Source organism: Calidris pugnax, unplaced genomic scaffold, assembly GCF_001431845.1.
Source record: "Calidris pugnax isolate Ruff unplaced genomic scaffold, ASM143184v1 scaffold20, whole genome shotgun sequence".
Classification (NCBI taxonomy): Eukaryota; Metazoa; Chordata; class Aves; order Charadriiformes; family Scolopacidae; genus Calidris; species Calidris pugnax.
In genome coordinates this window covers 688,785-706,993 of record NW_015094510.1, presented here as the reverse complement: position 1 = coordinate 706,993, position 18,209 = coordinate 688,785, and the positions used below count along the sequence as shown (strand labels likewise).

General features: G+C 40.4%; 1 protein-coding gene across 5 annotated transcripts in view; it reads right to left on the bottom strand.

Moving 5' to 3' along the window:
• TBC1D4 (TBC1 domain family member 4) overlaps window positions 1-18,209 on the bottom strand; it is a 121,520-nt gene that overhangs the window by 45,990 nt on the left and 57,321 nt on the right. For 4 of the 5 annotated variants that reach the window (XM_014966004.1, XM_014966006.1, XM_014966005.1 and 1 more), the window contains exons 2-3: window positions 2,067-2,669; window positions 614-703 (exon numbers count right to left, since the gene is read on the bottom strand). In XM_014966004.1, coding sequence (XP_014821490.1) covers window positions 614-703; window positions 2,067-2,669 — 693 coding nt within the window. Of the gene's footprint in view, window positions 1-613; window positions 704-2,066; window positions 2,670-9,341; window positions 9,413-18,209 lie in introns of those variants that run through there. The other variant, XM_014966008.1, reaches the window with a different exon arrangement.

Sequence of the window (18,209 nt, the reverse complement as noted above, 5' to 3'; positions counted from 1 at the left end):
CTCCCAAAGCAGAACCGTTCATAATTTATTTTCTGACCAATCATCAGTTGCCACTACCACAGCTCAGACTGGTTATTTTGTGCTCATCTTTTCCGTACTTAAACTCTTTAGGAATGACACTGCATTATTTTTGTGCACTATCTACCTGAACCTGCTACCAGATGAGTGAAAGCCGTCATTTGAATAACAGCTCTAACTCTTGTAAAGGCCAATCGATACTTCAAGTCTGCTGCAAGTGTTCATGAAGCAATTGCAGTTTAGTATCCTGTTTCTTCAGCTGTACTCACCAAAGAAGTTGATGCATCAAACTTCATGCAGGATTTGCTTATGTTTTAGTCAAATTTCTCAAAATCCCCTCCCCTTTTTTTTCTTTAAATTAAGGAGACAATGGGCTAAACCAGGAATTTACTGTCATTCAGGGTAATTTAGATAGGATAAACCATTTTAAAATGGCCTTCCACACTAAATAAAAGAAAACAGCATAGAATGCTGAAAAAGAATCCTAATATTTCTTTTTTTCTGCTGCTTACAGACCAGGAAGGCAAGCCAGCTGAAGAAGAAATAAACTCCTTTTCTCCTGATGATCTAAATGTTGCTTCTTATTAATACTTACCTGAGAACATGAGGAAATATCTTTAAAATTCTTTTCAAGCACAACAGATTTGGTGTCTGGACTGATGAGGTTAACTTCAAACCTTCCAACCTGGGGGGAGGGAGGGCAGGAGAGAAAATGAAGTCAAGTTTATGACTGTATTGGAGGCAGCACATTAACAGCAATAAAAATGTCACAATCTAGCCCTTTCTTGTTCACATGGAGTACCACAGCTTACTCAGCAGGAACAAGGGTGCCACAATTCAGCCTATGTTGAGTAAGAGTATTTCAGTAAGAACAATACAATCAGTTGAATAGGAAAAAGACTTGGAAAGAAGACAAGCCCCCACCCCACTTTTCTTTTTGAATTATTTTCAATACTAAAAACCTTTAGTAAACAATGTGGTTAAATTAAAAGCTACAATAAAAACCAGAATTTGTGGAATTTGTGGATTTATTAATTCTTTGAAAACTATACTATAAATCAGCTGAGAAATGATGTTGATCTTAAGGTGATACTTTTTTTGGGTTTGTTATCATTTCGGATGAGAAAGATTAGGTTCTGCAGTAAACCATCTTTCAGCTTTCCCAAACTGCTTCTCAAGCATATGAAACTTATTCCATAGAGCTCGGAGAGTTTCTCAGCTAAATCCTTTTCATTAGTAGTGATAGCTGTGGCTTTCTAAAGGGCAATGCATTCTCACTTCAGTTAGCATTTCCCCAAGAGAATAAAAGGCAAGAATGATCTCTGAAGCAAATGGAAAGACAAAACCTAGGCATTTAGCCCCCTGTTATTTTAAGGTCCAAAGATCTTTCCTTTTCTGGGTCACCTCCTTTAAGTGTCCTTTTATTTTCTCAATACAAGCTCTGAAGATGTCAAATGCACTTCAGGCAAAAGAAGAAATAACCGTGAGATCTGAAGGATGAAGCCTTCAGTGCAGAGACGTTTGAGTACCCATCTGGGAAAGAAGCTGAACATCAGTTCAAGTTATCATAAAGGGGCTGGCTCAAACATGAGGCTGTTGAAAGCCTTATGTGAAGTTGTGAGCTTCTTCTTAATTGCACAAAAGGGCATTTGTGCACATGTACGTCTTCGACAACTCTCATTTTGAAAGAATGCTTACTTTTTTCAGCTATGTCCTAGATGTCACAATACAGACAAACCAGAATTTCCTGTAAAATAATTATTTCCCTAGAAACCCTGCTCCTGTAACTAATTACTCCATAAGTAATTTCTCTTTCTTTAAAATTTATCTGAGATCATGAGTTGAGGTGACTTCCTTAAGAAAATTCAGCTGCTTGTGTTCCAAATATTTATGAACAGATACATAAATATTTATGACAAATCATGAAACCATACTGAAACCACACTGGATCCATACTACTTATCTTGCAAAAACCTGTCTAAGCTTCAGAGTGCATAGGAGAAGATACGGTGAAAAAGCAACATGAAACTGCACATCCTTGCACACACCTGGAACAACATTGTCCTGTTCTTCTCAGAATCAGAGGGCTGAACGTGACTGGGTGCACTTGCATGTCTTCTGCGTGGCTGTATTTTCAGGTTTGTGTCGTGAACCCTTCTTTGCATAACTGCAGTGACACTGCTGCAGCGGGTGCGAAACTCTTGCTGCTCGTCAAAGCCAGAGTCCTCCAAAATTCGCTCTGGAAATGAGCCACGAGTGCTGGCCAGGTTGGTCAAGTTGGTCTGGCTGCCGATTGTAAACATCACGGCATGCCCTGCGGTGCTATTTGGGCTCTCCAGCTCCTCAAATGGGCTAGCCAATGGAGAAGCTGGCACATTTCCTTCACACAGAGGTAAGTCCAAACTTGACTCATTACTCCGCTGCTCATTTAATAGCTTCAGGCGCTGGCGCTCATGAAGGCTGAATTTCTCAATGCAATCATCAATGAGTGTGGAGGGAGCTTTCTTGTGAGCCACCGTCACCTTTCCACAGTACAAGACCTCAAATTTTTGAGAGTCGTAGAAGGCATCTTCACTATCCTTATTTGGTTTGGCATCTTCTTTCAGCGCTGCTTTGGAGACTTGTCTTATGCTGCTGATGACATCAGGAACCTATGGGACAGTTAGAAAGGTCTGTTTAGTAGTGATAAATGAGGTAGCACACACAGCGATAATCAAATGTTTGTTCATATAAATATTTACACAAGTTATTTCTTCAGCAGAGTGCCACTAGCTTCTTGGTCGGCAGTATAAAAATAGTAAATTCTAAATTCTGTATAGACAATGTATGCAGGAAGCAAAGCAAATAGTTTCAGAATGTAAGGTTTAAAATTGCCAAAAGGTCTACTGACAAATGGTTCACTTTTTCTTTTTTTTTTTATAAACTGAGACTGCCTTCTCTTCTCTGTAGCCCTCTTCCCACATTAGCTTCTCTTGCTGATGTATTTTGCATAGGGCCATCACTGCTTTTGTGTTTCCATTTGGCAGAGTCCAATACTCTGTTCTTCGGACAGTTGTGGAAACAGTTTGGTGAAAAACAGACCAGCAATCCCCAGCAGTTTCAATTGACAGTTTTGGAAAACAGGCAGCAAGTGTATGGAAATTTACCAAAGTACCATGTACAACTGCATTAGCTCTTGTTTATTATCTACTACAGAAACCTCACCCCATCCATCCTGTGATATAGGTCACTTTAAGGTTATACTTCCCTGCTGTCTCAGTCATCATGCAACTAAGAAGCGTACCCAAATGGCTCTTCTCCATCATTCTTACCTACAGACTCCTACTATAACCTGCGAGACCAAACAGGTCTCCAGTAAAAACTCTGCATTTCAACCCTGTATTATCCAGTATTTTAAGGCCACATAGTTCTTCTTCCATTTTATCCCATCCACCTTGGGATTATGTCTGCCTTTAGTATCAACGTATTTACTATGCAAGCTCCTTTTTCATTTTGCCTTCACTAAAGAAAACAAGGAGTTGTCCAACTCGACTGACTGCAGATCACAGTGATTCTAGTTGATCTTTCGACGTTACTTGCATTGGGGAAGTTACTGGTGACAACGAGATCAAGAGAGAATATATATCTGATTTTCTTCACAAGAGAAACCAGTTCTCAACACTTGCCTAATCCCATGCAATCAGTCAACAGCTTCTGTATTCCATAATATTTGATAATGTGTTTCACAGTATTTTTTTCTATTAAAAAAAAAAAATTACTGAGGTCATAACTTTGTAAATAATCCATGCTCCCTATAGTATCTCTTCCTTTCAGTCATGATACCAGTTGAAACTTGCAAACCAGGCAGCAATCTCATACGCCAATATTTGTGCAAACCACAGTGGAAAATTACCTCGTCTTAATCCCTGTCTCCCATTACACATTCCTCATCCGTTGGCCATTCCACTTAAATCTGCTTCCAGTTCACGTATTGCAAAATGAAGTTCCATTACCCTAAGATCTACTGACTGTTTGGCTTTCATCCCTATAGATGTCATCATCATCTCAGTTTTCAGTGAGGCTAAAAGTTAGTTTTGATATGCCACAGATACCAGAGTGTATTTAATCTTCACTCATTCTCACTACCCAGCTGCTTTACCATCGCCCAAGGTACACATCCTCCCAGCCACACCAGCTCAGCTGGACATAAACAATTCTCCCTTTATACATTCTGGTTCATATTCCAAGATGCAGCTCTTTTTCTACTCATCACCCTCTTACTGTTTCTATGGTCTGTGCTTAAAGAAGGTCTAGAGTTTAAACCCTTACCAAAATTCACAAGCTAGCTGTCTTTTAATTAACACTTTCCTTTTTAGAATCCAGAACCTGTTACAGCACCATTCACTTGCGTTTCTCTTCAAAGTAGAGTGACAAATGGTAATTCTATTAAAAACGCATCACATCTACTCACAGTCAACTAGAATAAACAATGTCAGTTATTTAACTGGCAACTTGGATTTTTTAAAAAGTGTACTATCACTTCCACTCCAATAACGGGTTTCTGCCACTTGCTCCCCACTTTTAAGATACAAGACTGGAGAAGAAATTCTTAAGTCTTTCTAATAACACCCAATAGCCTCCTATCACTTCCTACCCCCCGCTGCCAGCAAGCATCCAAATGGGCTGGGAATAAGACACCACCAACTCTACCACAACAGGATTCTCATCCATACCCTCCCCTCAGAGATGTCCCCCACGAGCACATATACCGAGTTTTAAGTAATTGCAATTCTACTTAAAAAAAAACAAAAAACAACCAAACACTGTACCATCCTGCTATTTATCACTTGGTTTTATTCCCATCTTTTTCCAGATCATGCACACTATTCAGACACCAGTATTCGAGTCACAATTATTATTTCACAATCCCTGCCCCCTGTATAGCTTTTGCTTTTACCTACCACATGAATTGCTACAGCATTTTCACTTCAACACAGAGGGATCCTAGCATTAGAGCAGAGGCTTCAGCTCATAGTGCCCAACCAATCTTTATTCCTTACTTTATTTATATAACTACTTTTTTTTTTTTTTTTACAGGCTATTTTTCAGAGTGCACCATCATCAGTATTCACTATTTTCCTACTTTTTTTTATCTATCCACAGAACTAAAGTGATAAATCATGGTGAAAAATTGAAACCCATTTGATCTCCATAGTTATGAATACTTCCCTTATATACAGATGAAAACAATGCACCTCAGGGATATCACAATGGATAAGAAATATCTGTCAGATGGCCCAGAAGCAGTTTCAGATGCCTGTGGGTTGTTTCATGGATTCTCTAAATAGTATGGTATGGTGTGAAAAACAGCTTTGAGTATAAGATGCAAGACAGATAACAATATTGCTGGGCAATTAGTCATATATACAGATTTTATTGGTCTTTAGTGTAAGGAGTAACTGTACATTGATGATGATGTGCAAAATGATTGACAATGTGTCAGCTTGTACTGTCAAACCTGACCCTCTTTACTTCCAGAGTGACAGACACTACCTTATCAAGAACCAAGTGCCACTACCATCTGAGACATACCTGATCGGATTACAAAATTTTCATTTAATGTTTTGACTTTGGGCAAAAACCATAACTGGGATCAAGTGGAGTCTAAACAACAGTTTGTATCTATATTTTCCTGAAATGCAAGATACAGGAAAAGTTACACAATCATCAAGCACAGCAACCATCCCAATGTGGCTTTTTACACATTTCTTTGGCATATATCATTGGGTTTTGACATTTTGCTCCTCTGTAAATCAAGAAGCCCCTGTCAAAAAAGTTTCGCCATCAAAGTTGTGTAACTTTTTTGGATTTGGCTATTAGCTTATTACCTGTTAGTGTTGAAATTTCAGGGCAAAGTTAGACAAGGCAGTTAAGCAGAATGGAGATTTTAAAATACTGAGTTAACAGGATGAAACTACTTAACTGCTTTTAGAAATCAGTTTAGTAATATTAAGATGACAGACTCTTGAAATGTTCAAAATTTATTAATGTGTTTCCAAGTTCTAGTATTTCCTTGCAGCAGTCTCATGAAATTAAGCAGGGAGAAATGGGACTCCTACTCCTGAAACCCACAGAGCTATTGCAGATCTTCCTGGACATACACTACCAGCCGTTATGGTAGAGCAAAACAAAAAGGTTAAACGAGTTATCGCATAGTTTTTCAACCTTCACCTGCGTACAAAGAAAATAAATATTTAAGCAATTAAGCTAAAATACGCAGAATTTTTGTCGTCAAGCTTTGAAGACAGTTATGTCAGAAGGAGACTGAAGTAGAGGGAATAGGCAGTTTATTTGCAGGTGAGAAGGGCACCTTTCCAGCTCAAACAAACCCAGTGCCACTAGTGCTGGGACAACGCAAGAAGATTTAATTCTCCCATGCTTTGCCTCTCCCAGGTCGCATGGTCTAGGGGCCTATGACCTTTTTCCAAACATTGCTGGGCCAAGAAGGAGAAGATGACTACGTCCCTTATGGAGCTGCAGAGGGCTTCTTAGGCAGAAAGGTAGGAGCCGATGGTGCCATGCCAGGACAGCAGTTCTGAAGCCAGAAGAAAAAAGCAGAAGCACAATGCACACCATGCCTTTAGGTATTACTCATGAAGCTTCCTTAAACTGTTGAGGAGCACCAGGCTATTACATTAAGTGGAACAAGGCAGTTAAAAAGAAGGACATTGATAGAACAAGCTTGTTAGAGATACACATATTCCCAGTCTATACAAATTAACATTATAACATTTTAAGCATCTTAAACCAACATTCTAAATGTTTATTGTCCAATATATTGTATTTATTGACCACAGAATCCAAAAATTCTATTAGCTTCTCACTTTAAATGCTTAAGGGAAGAGGATGAACTCCCAGAACAGAAGCTGCAAGGTCCTTAGGAGCTAAAACAGAAGGAGCACACACACCACCAGGCAAAAAACTGAAAAGTTGTCAGAAAAACAAAGATCCTGACGAGCTGCAGGAAGAACTAGACAGATATGGCATGTTATCTAGATGAAGGGACTAAGCAACATGCTTACTCAAATATGTGGGAACAGCACACAAAGCTTTCTTTAGTACAAGTGACCTCATGCTTAAACAACTACGGGCACACTTGAACTCTGTCAGGTGTTAATGAATCAACACCAGACAAAAGGGATGTGAGAGCCTCAGATAAGCTTTCCTCCCCTCCAGAACATTACGAGCTGCACACTCCTGTCAGTAGACAACAGTGGCATATGAACTTTAAGACCCTTGAAACAATGCTCATAGTAACCCCTAAATCTCTGAATAGAGCCAAAAGATCTCAAAAGAGCATGGATTGCTCTTTCCCAGGGCCTGTAGCAAAACCCCCCATAAATGCAAGAGGCCAACAAGACAAGGATGGACAGCAAGGCACCCTAAGTACAAGACTGGATCGTGATACTAGTTCTGCTCCTCAGTGTGAGGAACACTCCAAAACTTGGGTGAGGAGAAAAAAAAAAGACCACAACAATAACCACAAAAAACAACTACACCACCAAAACCAAATATAAAAGACTGTGGTAAGTAAGAAGAGCTTCATAATGACATTAAAGAGGCAATATTTCACTCCAGGGAAACAGGATTGATCTAATAAGTCTAATTAAGGAGAAAAAAAAAAGACCACTTGAGGATCCATATTAAATTTGTTATTATTCATATTTGAGTAGACTAGGATTGTATGAATCACTCGTCAGCCAATTACACCCGATTCAATACATGGTGATTCAATAAGCACAGTTAGCCATAGTCAAAACAGATGGAACCGGTCGAGTTCTGCATCACCTACAGTAAGATTCAGCTCCGAATACACAACAGAAGCAGCAAAGCAATAGGTGTTACACTGTCACATACTCTGTTTACTACAGACAGCAGAGTTTTGGTCAGCTGAAACTAATGACAGCATCAGTCTTAGCCAAATGGTGCCCCCAGTCTATTCCATTTGCACCTTACACCCCCTTTTCCCCGCACCCCCTATGACCTTGGTTATAGACCTCATGAGCTATTGCAGTACATCATCCATTTGGCCAGCTAGCATCAAATAAGGCTGCAGCACTTCACTCTGGCTACAAGACAGATACATTAATACCCTAAATCTGCTAATTCCAGCTCTGCAGTTCATGGGCTCCATCCATTTCTCTCCCTTGTGACTGCACCTACAACAGGGTCAATACATAATGGAGAGCAAACACCTTCCTCATGCACAAGAAGTACATTATTCAAAGTGCATGTGAATAGTACTGCCAAGAGCTGTTTTACTACATATTGAGAAACTTTATAGTGTTTGATGCAGAAATGTATTTTCACGTTGGAAATATCAGTTTAGCTGATGTAGCTAATGACGGCTCCTTTATCTGACTCGATTAAAACCAAAAAGATGACTACAATAAAATAATGTCAAATATAAACTTTCTCTGCACATCTTCTCATGTCATGCAAGTAAATTTTTGCTAGCATTTGTTCTAACTTTTTCGTTAAAATCAATTCTAACTTTATCAACCCTGCCTTAACCCCCCCTCCCAGAAGAACTTCAGTTATGAGGTGTTTAACACCAGTATCTCGAAGTTGCAAAACAGGGAGGCTATGGAGCCTATGAAATCATGCATGCTACATGGTAACACCAGAACAATTTGCCATAACTCTAGAATTGGCAGAGCATCTCCATGGTGACACCGCACGCTTTCTTGAATAGTGGTGGCAGAAGTTGAAGCATTAAAAAAAATAAAAATAATACTCTTTGAATTTACAACAGCCCCCAGTGAACACAGGTGGAACTCCCCTTTTTGCTGGAGGGATAACATTCAAATGCATCCTGCCATAATTACCAAGCTGTAGTCTGAATTTTAACCCAAACTTAGAAATCAAACACTACGGATATTGCAAAGAACAACAAAATTCACTTGCTGTATATCATCATTTCCACAGCTGGACAGAATTTCACTGTGCAGAGAAGCTATAGCTCTTCTTAGTTTGTTTCTAGCTTCTACGTGGAAAGTTTCAGTCTGGAATTTATTAACAGAGCAGAGCCCCTCTTCATACCATAAGGCTTACAGACATTAGCGTGACTGTGAAGTACTAATTTAACAAACATGCCTAACAAATCTGGCTACTTAATGACAGCAGTTCTAGCAAGGCGATTATTCCCAAAGTGAGGAAAAAAGCTCTGCCCCTCTCACTCCCCCACCGCACAAGCTGCGGCGTCAGATCCCTTACACCATTCAAAGAGACGAGAGGAATGAACTTCACACACACACACACACACAATTAGGAGCAGTCAGTACCTTCTGGGGTAGGCTCCAGCTCAGAAGCAGAGGCATGTCCAAGCGAAACTGTCACCAAACTTTGGGTGTCATGAACAGGAGGAACTCGGGAGCGGATTCCTGCGATGAGTGAGCGCTGAAAGATCCCTCTCTCACAAAGGGCTGGCAGCGCCGTCGCCGCGTTTCCTCAGGCTGGGCTGGCGGGACCACGGCGGGGCCAGAGCTCCGCGCGGCAACCGTTATCCCCCAAAAAGCCAAGCATTTCCTGACTCCGGGCTGGGAGCAACCCGCGCTGCCTGGGATTTGAATAACGAGTCCCGCTCACGATCTAGCTATTTATATTTAAAAAATGAACAAAAGAGAAACAGGATATCGTACAGAAATCAACATCCTGTGCTCCGCTAATTACTCAAAGAGTTTGGCAGCTATTGATTAGAAACCAGCGCAATGGGAGAAAAAATTAGGAGCAATCGGACATACCTCTCCTTTCAGTTGGTGCTAAGTTACAAGATAGGAGAACCCAAGCCACGGCAGTGAAACATGACAGAGACAAAATAAGCCACATATCACATCCTGCTATGTATCAGGCATTCAACACCGAGGCAAAAGTTTTTATCTTACACAAAAACTCACTCAAGTGCTAGCCAAAGTGCAGATATCAGTAACTATTCTCAACCAGAAATAAGGGTGGGAGAGGGGAAAAAAAAAAAGGTGTTTTCTTTTAACTGCTATAAATGTTTTTACTGCCATCCCGTTAGTACAGCACTGATCATCCAGACCTTTTGTACTACCAACCGTACAGGCATCTGCTGCCTCACACGCTAGTGACGGCGCCTCCACTTAACAGTTTTCACCATTAAAAATGCATCTTTCTGATAGAGAGATAAAAGCCCAGCTCAGAGCAGTTCAATTCATCCAGTCCCACAAGCAATATGTTGACTTTGTTTACACTAGAGATATTTAGAAACCAAACAGAAGAATTTGTCTTCATCAGCTGACTTAGCACTGAAGGAATATTGACCATCTTCAGTTTTACAGAAACGAGGAGGATTTGTAGCCAAGAGAAATGCTAGAATGAAGGCAAAAGAATAACAGCCAAATTGCCAAGTGTTTCTCTGATCCACCTGTACTTAGTGTGCTTTAAAAAACACAATTTAGAAAACATGAAATCAGGCTCTCAGCAGGCAGTAATAAGCATCTGCCATCAACTCCAATTAATTCTGCTGCAAGTCTGGGCTAACTCAACACAAGCCCGGTCGCAGGGAAGCTGGAACACAGGAGCTGGCAAAGATAGACCCTGTGAAAGCAGCTTTTGTAGCTTCAAGCTGACAGTCACCCCTGCAGCCAGTGCTTTCAGGTTTCTGCTGTTCTCTACAGGTTTATGAGTGTAGCCAAAGCTTACAGCAACAGAAAACACACACGGAACAAGCCAAAAACCCATTAAAGAATTGCATACAGTAAAGTTTTGCTTTCAGGAGACAAAGTCTTCTTCCTACCTGCTTGGCCTATATTTTTTTCCAGGTGACTAGTCAGGACCCAATTAGGTTTGTTTCTGAAGAACTACTACAGAACCATGCACTTATTTTACTCTGACATTGAACATCATGCCATATATTGGGGAGATCTCACATACCAGCTGAAGGCAAAGCTGAAGACTACCACTAAACCAGCCTGAAGAGAGAGAGATTTTTAGATAGGTAAAATAAAGTAAAATTCAGTTCTTAAAATAATTCATACTTGAGACCAACTCAGGAACTACTTGTGCTATTTAGGCTTGAGACAGTCACCAGGGAGAAAAGTCTACTGCAGTTGCACACCTCTCGCTTGGAGAACTCACCCCATTACCTAATTTGTGACTGGAAACTTGTGGATCACCTAACACCTTCTGTGTGCTACACACGCACACGAGACGCTGCTTTGCCAAGTATCCAAATTTAAATAAGCCGTATAATGATAGAAGGTGGATCAAGTTACTTAACAGGAAAGAATGCGTAAGAGTTACAAGATTGTTTGGATGCCTGGGCAGGTAACAGACGCCTTTTTTTATACTTGCACGTGAGCCCTCTACAGTGGTATATCAAAGAACTTCAATGATGGCAGTGACAGCAGCACACAAGAGGTCCTTGCATTCAGTATTCCGCTCCTATGTTTAGGCCAGCCAAACTTACCCCTTTCCACCTTTACAATACAGCTCTCACTCACGCTGCTTCACTACTTTTCAACCCATGGAAGGGTCAGTACAGAGCTGTCATGACCATCCCTATGTTCTTTGAATACGTAGAATAGTCACCTACCACTTCACATACCCTAAACATATGCAAGAACTTGTTTCCACATTTGGGACACAGCTCCCAGTAAAAGATGTTTAGCAAATGCACAGCTTGCTTGTAACATCAGTTCATCTTAAACTTTCCAAATGCCTTAACCCAAGGTTTTCTAAACTATGAAAGCACAAATTCAGATACTAAGTAGGAATTTCCTCCTAACTCCTCTGCATTTTTTACTTAATTTCTAGTAAAGAGACTTATTAAGATGTTGTTTTTATGAACTCCATCGTATTTAACACATACCCTATTTTTAAAAAGGGCTTGCCTGAGAAGATAAGGCTGTCACGTGGACAATCCCAAACAATTAATACATTCTCTGCATACACTTCCTTTTGGGGAGGAAAAAAAAAAAATAAAAAGCTACAGTTGGAGAGCTCATTGAAGTATTTTGCCCATTTATGGTCACTATCTACTTCTCAAACACAGATCAGAAGATAGTGAATTGCATTTTAGCAGATTTAAGGTGCAAGTGAAAGTGACTGAAATAAGGGTTTAATACACCGTGTTTAAGAAAGCAGCAGAGGTTTTTAATTCAGTAGTTTCAGATAGAAGCCCTCAAGGTTTTAATTTAAAAATTTGAATATGTTGATTCACTATGAAATTAACATACCTTGGAAACCCTGTTTTTCCCTAGCCAAGAGGTCAAGTTTTCAGGACTCCTGCATGGCAGACCATGATGACTCCTAAACTGAGTAGCAGCTCATATTTGGTTGAAGACCACTTGCATCCGATTTCCACAGATGGCACCACCTTTCTAGCTTATTTGCTACAATAAGCACCTTCTTTTATCACCGAAGGAGAAGACGGTATGTGGTTAGTAATTTCAGCACTCACTCCAGATGGGAAAAATTACAGGCTCTATTCAGTCCAAGAGATCTAGTAGGTGTCCATGTATTCGGTCCAGAAAAAGTCAAACACTGCAGTAACTTCTAGCTCCCTTAACAAGGCTCTAAATTCCTCAGTGACGTGAAGCCAAAGAGTTAGGTCTTTTCCTGTTTGATATTTTCCCAGAAACTCCTGACTGCAGTAGTGAGAGGTTTCAGACTACAAACTTTCCTTAAAAAAGGCTCAGCATGTAGAACGGTAGATGTCAAAAACAGTGTCACACAGAAGGTGACACTGCAGCAGAGAAATAAAAAAAGTTACCAGTGGGTTCAAGACTCCTTATCTCAAAGGACATTCACTAAGAAACTGTGAAAGACAAATGCACACGATTTATCAGATAGTGCGCCTGCAGTAGAAAATAAAAATGGATTGCAACTTAACAGCCTTTAAACAGCTTCTCCACCCCTGCCAAGTAACATTCTTAAGTTTTGTAGTACCGTGGAAATACACACCTGTACAAGTTGTAGCTTGTCCAGTAATCTCACAGTTCACAAGAGCAACTGCATTATCTCGTGACACTATCAAATGCCTAAGCAACTAGTAGTACAATTAACTTTTCCCAGATAACAACCAGCAAGCAACCCCAGCATAAACACAGCAAAAGATGTTTCAAAGGCGTATCGATCCAGATGCTGAACTCCCAACGGCTTCGAAACCAGGTGTGGGGCAGAGCAGGGAGCTTCTACCTCACTAGACTTTCTCCAGCACCAAAGCCTTGATTCACGACTCTGCCAGATGGAGAGAGAGGAATAATAGATACCGTGCCTGAAGGCAGAGCGAGCACACCACAACCCACCAAGCACTACTCTCGCTGGGAGTCACGATAGCCTAATCTTGTCAATCACTAACTTAAAATATACTATGATTTCATCAGCTGCTAATGGTTATGCTGTGAAAAGAATTACAGTTAGATAGTGACGGTGTTCGAAAGTAAATCTGTACAGACACAGCTGAATGGGTATTTCAGATTTAAGAGCTGAAAGTAATTAAGAGCATGGTGGTTTTACTTTTTTATGCAGAGGAATTTCAGAAAAGCTACAGAGTTACTGTTAATAATAATAATAAACCTCCACCCACAAGACCCAGGGGCAACAGGAAAGGAAATGCTTTCCCAGAAAGCTTTGAGACAAATAAGTCAATGAAGTAAAGCGACAGTAACGTCCTTTCAGAGGAACAGCTTCATAAGACAAGACTCTTGCTCCAACAGTCATATACATAGTGAATAATTTATAGGGTTTGATAAAGACTCATGAGACCATTTGCATATATTCCCAAAAAGCTTGTGAGATAATGTTTTGTTTGTGAATCTGGGTTCTACAAAACTGTAGGGGAAAAGGGAACATAAAAGCACTCAGATACTGTGCAAGGAAGAAAACACAACAGGTGATGAATACAGAGAATCAAGATGGATGGGACAGAATTGTTTCTGAGGGTATATGGGGAGTTTCTGTTTGTTTTTTAAGCTACACTTTCATATACCTCAGGTGAAGTAACTTTTGCAGTGCTTCAATAATTGCTACTCGTAAATACTACTTGTTTCAGTACTGCTAACCTTTATTTTCTCAATTTAGTATGCCTGGTACATGACAGATATTTCTCAGCCAGCAGCTGCACAGCACTGCCTGACAGCACAAACAGTAAGATTTAGGCAACCAGCTTTTGGAATTGGCTTGAGCCTACACAGGTAAGGAGAACAGGCAGGTTGCATTAACTAACTAGAGTAACGTTGCTAACAATATTCATAGGAAGAGTGGCATAGGTTTTATCACGTCCTACCAATATGATCCCAAATATACCCAGGATTTGTGGAGATAAAGTTCATTATTAAAGCATACCAAAGCCCACACTGCTTTATCTTCTGCAGTACCATCTTCATCTTACTAGTACTATTAGCACATCCCACTTAGTTACCTATATATTAAGGTACGTTCCCTGCATGTAGAGAAGGACACCACAGCCTCAATGTCTGGAGCTTCACAAAAGTACACTTAGATATAACAAGGCAATCCCTGTCACATGGCTCCTGTCCGGCCTGGAAACTAAACTCCCATCTCTGGGCTGACAGGGGTAGGGGGAAGAGAAGGGAAGAGTGGTTTTGCCAGTGACACAACAGCATTCTTGTTCATGACATTTAAATAAGTTATTCTGATGGATAATATAAATCCCATTCCCTTCAGATTACCACAGGAATTTCTTAAATCATTTCAAGCTAAGGTATTACTTGTCATGCTCAGCTGTAATCAAAGCAAGATACAGCTTCAAGTAACTTAAAGTTTCAGAAATAAGCATGCAAATTCTTCTTTCATAAAAGACGACAGCTTTCTCTGGACTGATGAACTTAAAGCTCCGTTTATGCCTAATTTCATCATTCTACACCTGAAGTTATTTTTTACTTAAAGTAGCCCAGATAATGAAATGTTTCTCTCCGCAACCGAAAGTTAGTTTGCTGATGAGAGTTAGCACTGAACACTTAACTATCAACGGAAATCGGAAAATAAGCTCCCCTGAGGAGTGAATTTCATTCCTCCCGCCCATCAACTCTCCCTCCCCTGGGGGAGCTTAGCCTATCTGGGAATTATCTACATTAGGAATTTATTCTTGGCCATGTCTGGATGTCCTGTTCTCACTGAAGTCAAGGCTGAAACTTGTTTTGCAAAAGCCAGTGAGGAAACATGTCAGTTGTACCAATAAGAGCGAGCACATTTCATAATCATTCTGTGCTTCCCAGCACTGTATCAGGGTACTCTACTTGGGTCACAACAATCCCAGGTAGTGCTACAGGCTTGGGGATGAATGGCTGGAGAGCTGCCTGGCCGAAAAGGACCCCGGGGTGTTGGTCAACTGTTGGCTGAACATAAGCCAGCAGTGTGCCCAGGTGGCCAAGAAGGCCAACAGCATCCTGGCCTGTATCAGGAACAGCGCGGCAAGTAGGACTCGGGAGGTGATTGTCCCCCTGTACTCGGCACTGGTGAGGCCTCACCTTGAGTGCTGTGTCCAGTTTTGGGCCCCTTGCCACAAAAAAGACATTGAGGTGCTGGAGCGGGTCCAGAGAAGAGCAACAAAGATGGTGAGGGGTCTGGAGCACAAGTCTTATGAGGAGAGGCTGAGGGAGCTGGGGTTATTCAGCCTGGAGAAGAGGAGGCTGAGGGGAGACCTTATTGCTCTCTACAACTACCTGAAAGGAGGTTGTAGAGAGATGGGGGTCGGTCTCTTCTCCCAAGTCACAGGCGACAGGACAAGAGGAAATGGCCTCAAGTTACGCCAGGGGAAGCTCAGGCTGGATATTAGGAAAAATTTTTTCACTGAAAGGGTTATCAGACATTGGAATGGGCTGCCCAGGGAGGTGGTTGAGGCACCATCCCTGGAGGTGTTCAAAAGACAGGTTGAGGTAGTGCTGGGAGGTATGGTTTAGTGATGGTGTTGCTTTTAGTTTGTTGTGTGGGTGTTTATTTTTGTCAAAATTAGGTTGACGGTTGGACAAGATGATCTTTAAGGTCCCTTCCAACCTAGAAGATTCTGTGATTCTGTGATCTAGGAAGGCAAGGTATGTCTTACTCACCAAGCCTCAGCCTTGTGTGTGGTGGGATTGGGAAGCATGCCTTCCAGTGACACCAGCATGGTCTTCCAAAGCAATTCCATACATTTCTGGATGGCAGACACCAGCACACTTCTGGGACAAACAATGAAAATCTCAACTCCAAGGGTCATGCTAAACATGACAGAAATATACAACACTAGTCAGGTTTATTATTCTCTAGGGAGTTTTTAAACCATTTGGCACAGTCCCAGGTGCTGTAGTTTCTGTTTGTTCACGAGCTCTCAAGGACCTGAAGCTGGCGTAGGATACAAACTGGCTCATTTCTGTGCGTTTGCTCTCAGAAAAACTTAATACCTTCCATAAATTAGGTAACTTCAAAAGAGAGTTATTTTACAATGAAGAAGGTGTAGCGGATTCATAGCTTAATCAAGAGAATTTTATTAGAACTATAAAAGTTGAGACATTTATATAGATACTCAGCTTGAAGCAAAATCTGAAAAGCACACAATTCATTTGAAAAGCCTAATTAAAATTCATACACCAAGATGGTAGTTTAAGTTCATAGGGATTTACAGGAACAGAAATGAGTAAAACTGAATATATTAATATCTCCATATTTTTAGATGCATAAAAGCCAAGTTGACCCAAGTAGAAATCTTTGTTTGGGGCTTTGTTTGTTGTTGTTTGTTTTTTTTAAAGGGAGAAGGGGAGCCAGTATAAAAGGGTTATGATGTATCAGAGCAAACAGTAACAAAAATATGTCTATTCTTATGGTTTTTCTATTAATGTTTGCTCCCAAATCCAGTACTTGGCACGTAAGTAATTTCAAAATGGCATACAAGAGCACCTTTCTGCAGTGTTGCTCCATTAGTAGCAGCTTTACGATGACTGTTAGCCTAATTTATTTAGATGACACACGCACTGAGGCTGACCATAGCAGACTGGGATTCTAAAAGGACACATAAAGCAGAGCTGCTGCAAGGAAACTGTAAGCCTTAACAGCAATTTTTTTATATGTACAGTAAAAATTGCTACTCAACAGCAAATTTAAAACTTGTGCCCTCTTGTATTAAAAGCACAAGAGAAAAGCACTTCGAGCACCCATCAGAAATCCATCCGTGCTAAGGACGTACTGAAAGAAAAGCTAACCAAGGGGGGGGGGGGGGAGAAAAAAAAAAAAAGACTTACCTACAAATTCAGTTAGTAATTGAGACACAGAACGAAGTCTGTTACAAGTTACTGGATTGACAGGTCTGAAATTTTCAGGTACAACCAAGGAATGATAATCTTTCAAGTTAAAAAAAATACCTCCAGAGCATCAAAGCTGAGTGATCATCACTTCTGGAGATCAGTCATTGGTTTAAGTGGATAAATAGGTAAGTAGGAGGCTAATTTTAAGGCAGCACTTCAGGGAGACACGTTAGGGATTAACAGATACACATCGTGTAATAACATCCTGGTATTACACTGATTATTCTTAAGTGATGTGAAGTACAGGATTTAAGACACACAAGGCTTTTTCCAATGGCAAATATCTGAATGCTGTAAGATTCAGATACTGGTGAAGAACAATTGGCAGTGCTAGTATTTTATTCAGGTTTTTTTCGAACCTATGAACATAGGCAGGAAATTAAAATCAAACTGAGGTCAAGATGCTGTAATGTATGTTGACTGTAACAAGTATTTTACCAGAAATAAAGAAGGCGGAGTCATCTCTGCAGGCAACTTTTGCCAAGAATCCTGTACTGTTAATATATAGCTTGCTGTGCTTGGTTGCTTGCTGTGAATTCCCAAGCAGTTAAGCACTGTTCATGATGCACAAGCTCCACAAATAGCCCCACCTCAATTACACCTAAGGGATGCACACTTGCCACTCAGAAATTAGGATTCCCTCAAACATTAAGTTATGTCTCATTTCATAGTCTAGAAATTTACAGTAAAAGCTGTGAGTTTTCAAAAAAAAAAAAAATAAATATATATATATATACACTTACCCAGTTTATGGAATACCCTACAGTTTCATTCTGCAAAAATGCAGTGCAGACAGTTGGAAGAGTATTTATGTACTACAGAAGGATTTAAAAAGAGCACTTATATTTGCTTTACAGCTGTGATGCATCACCTTCAGAATTTACCAGA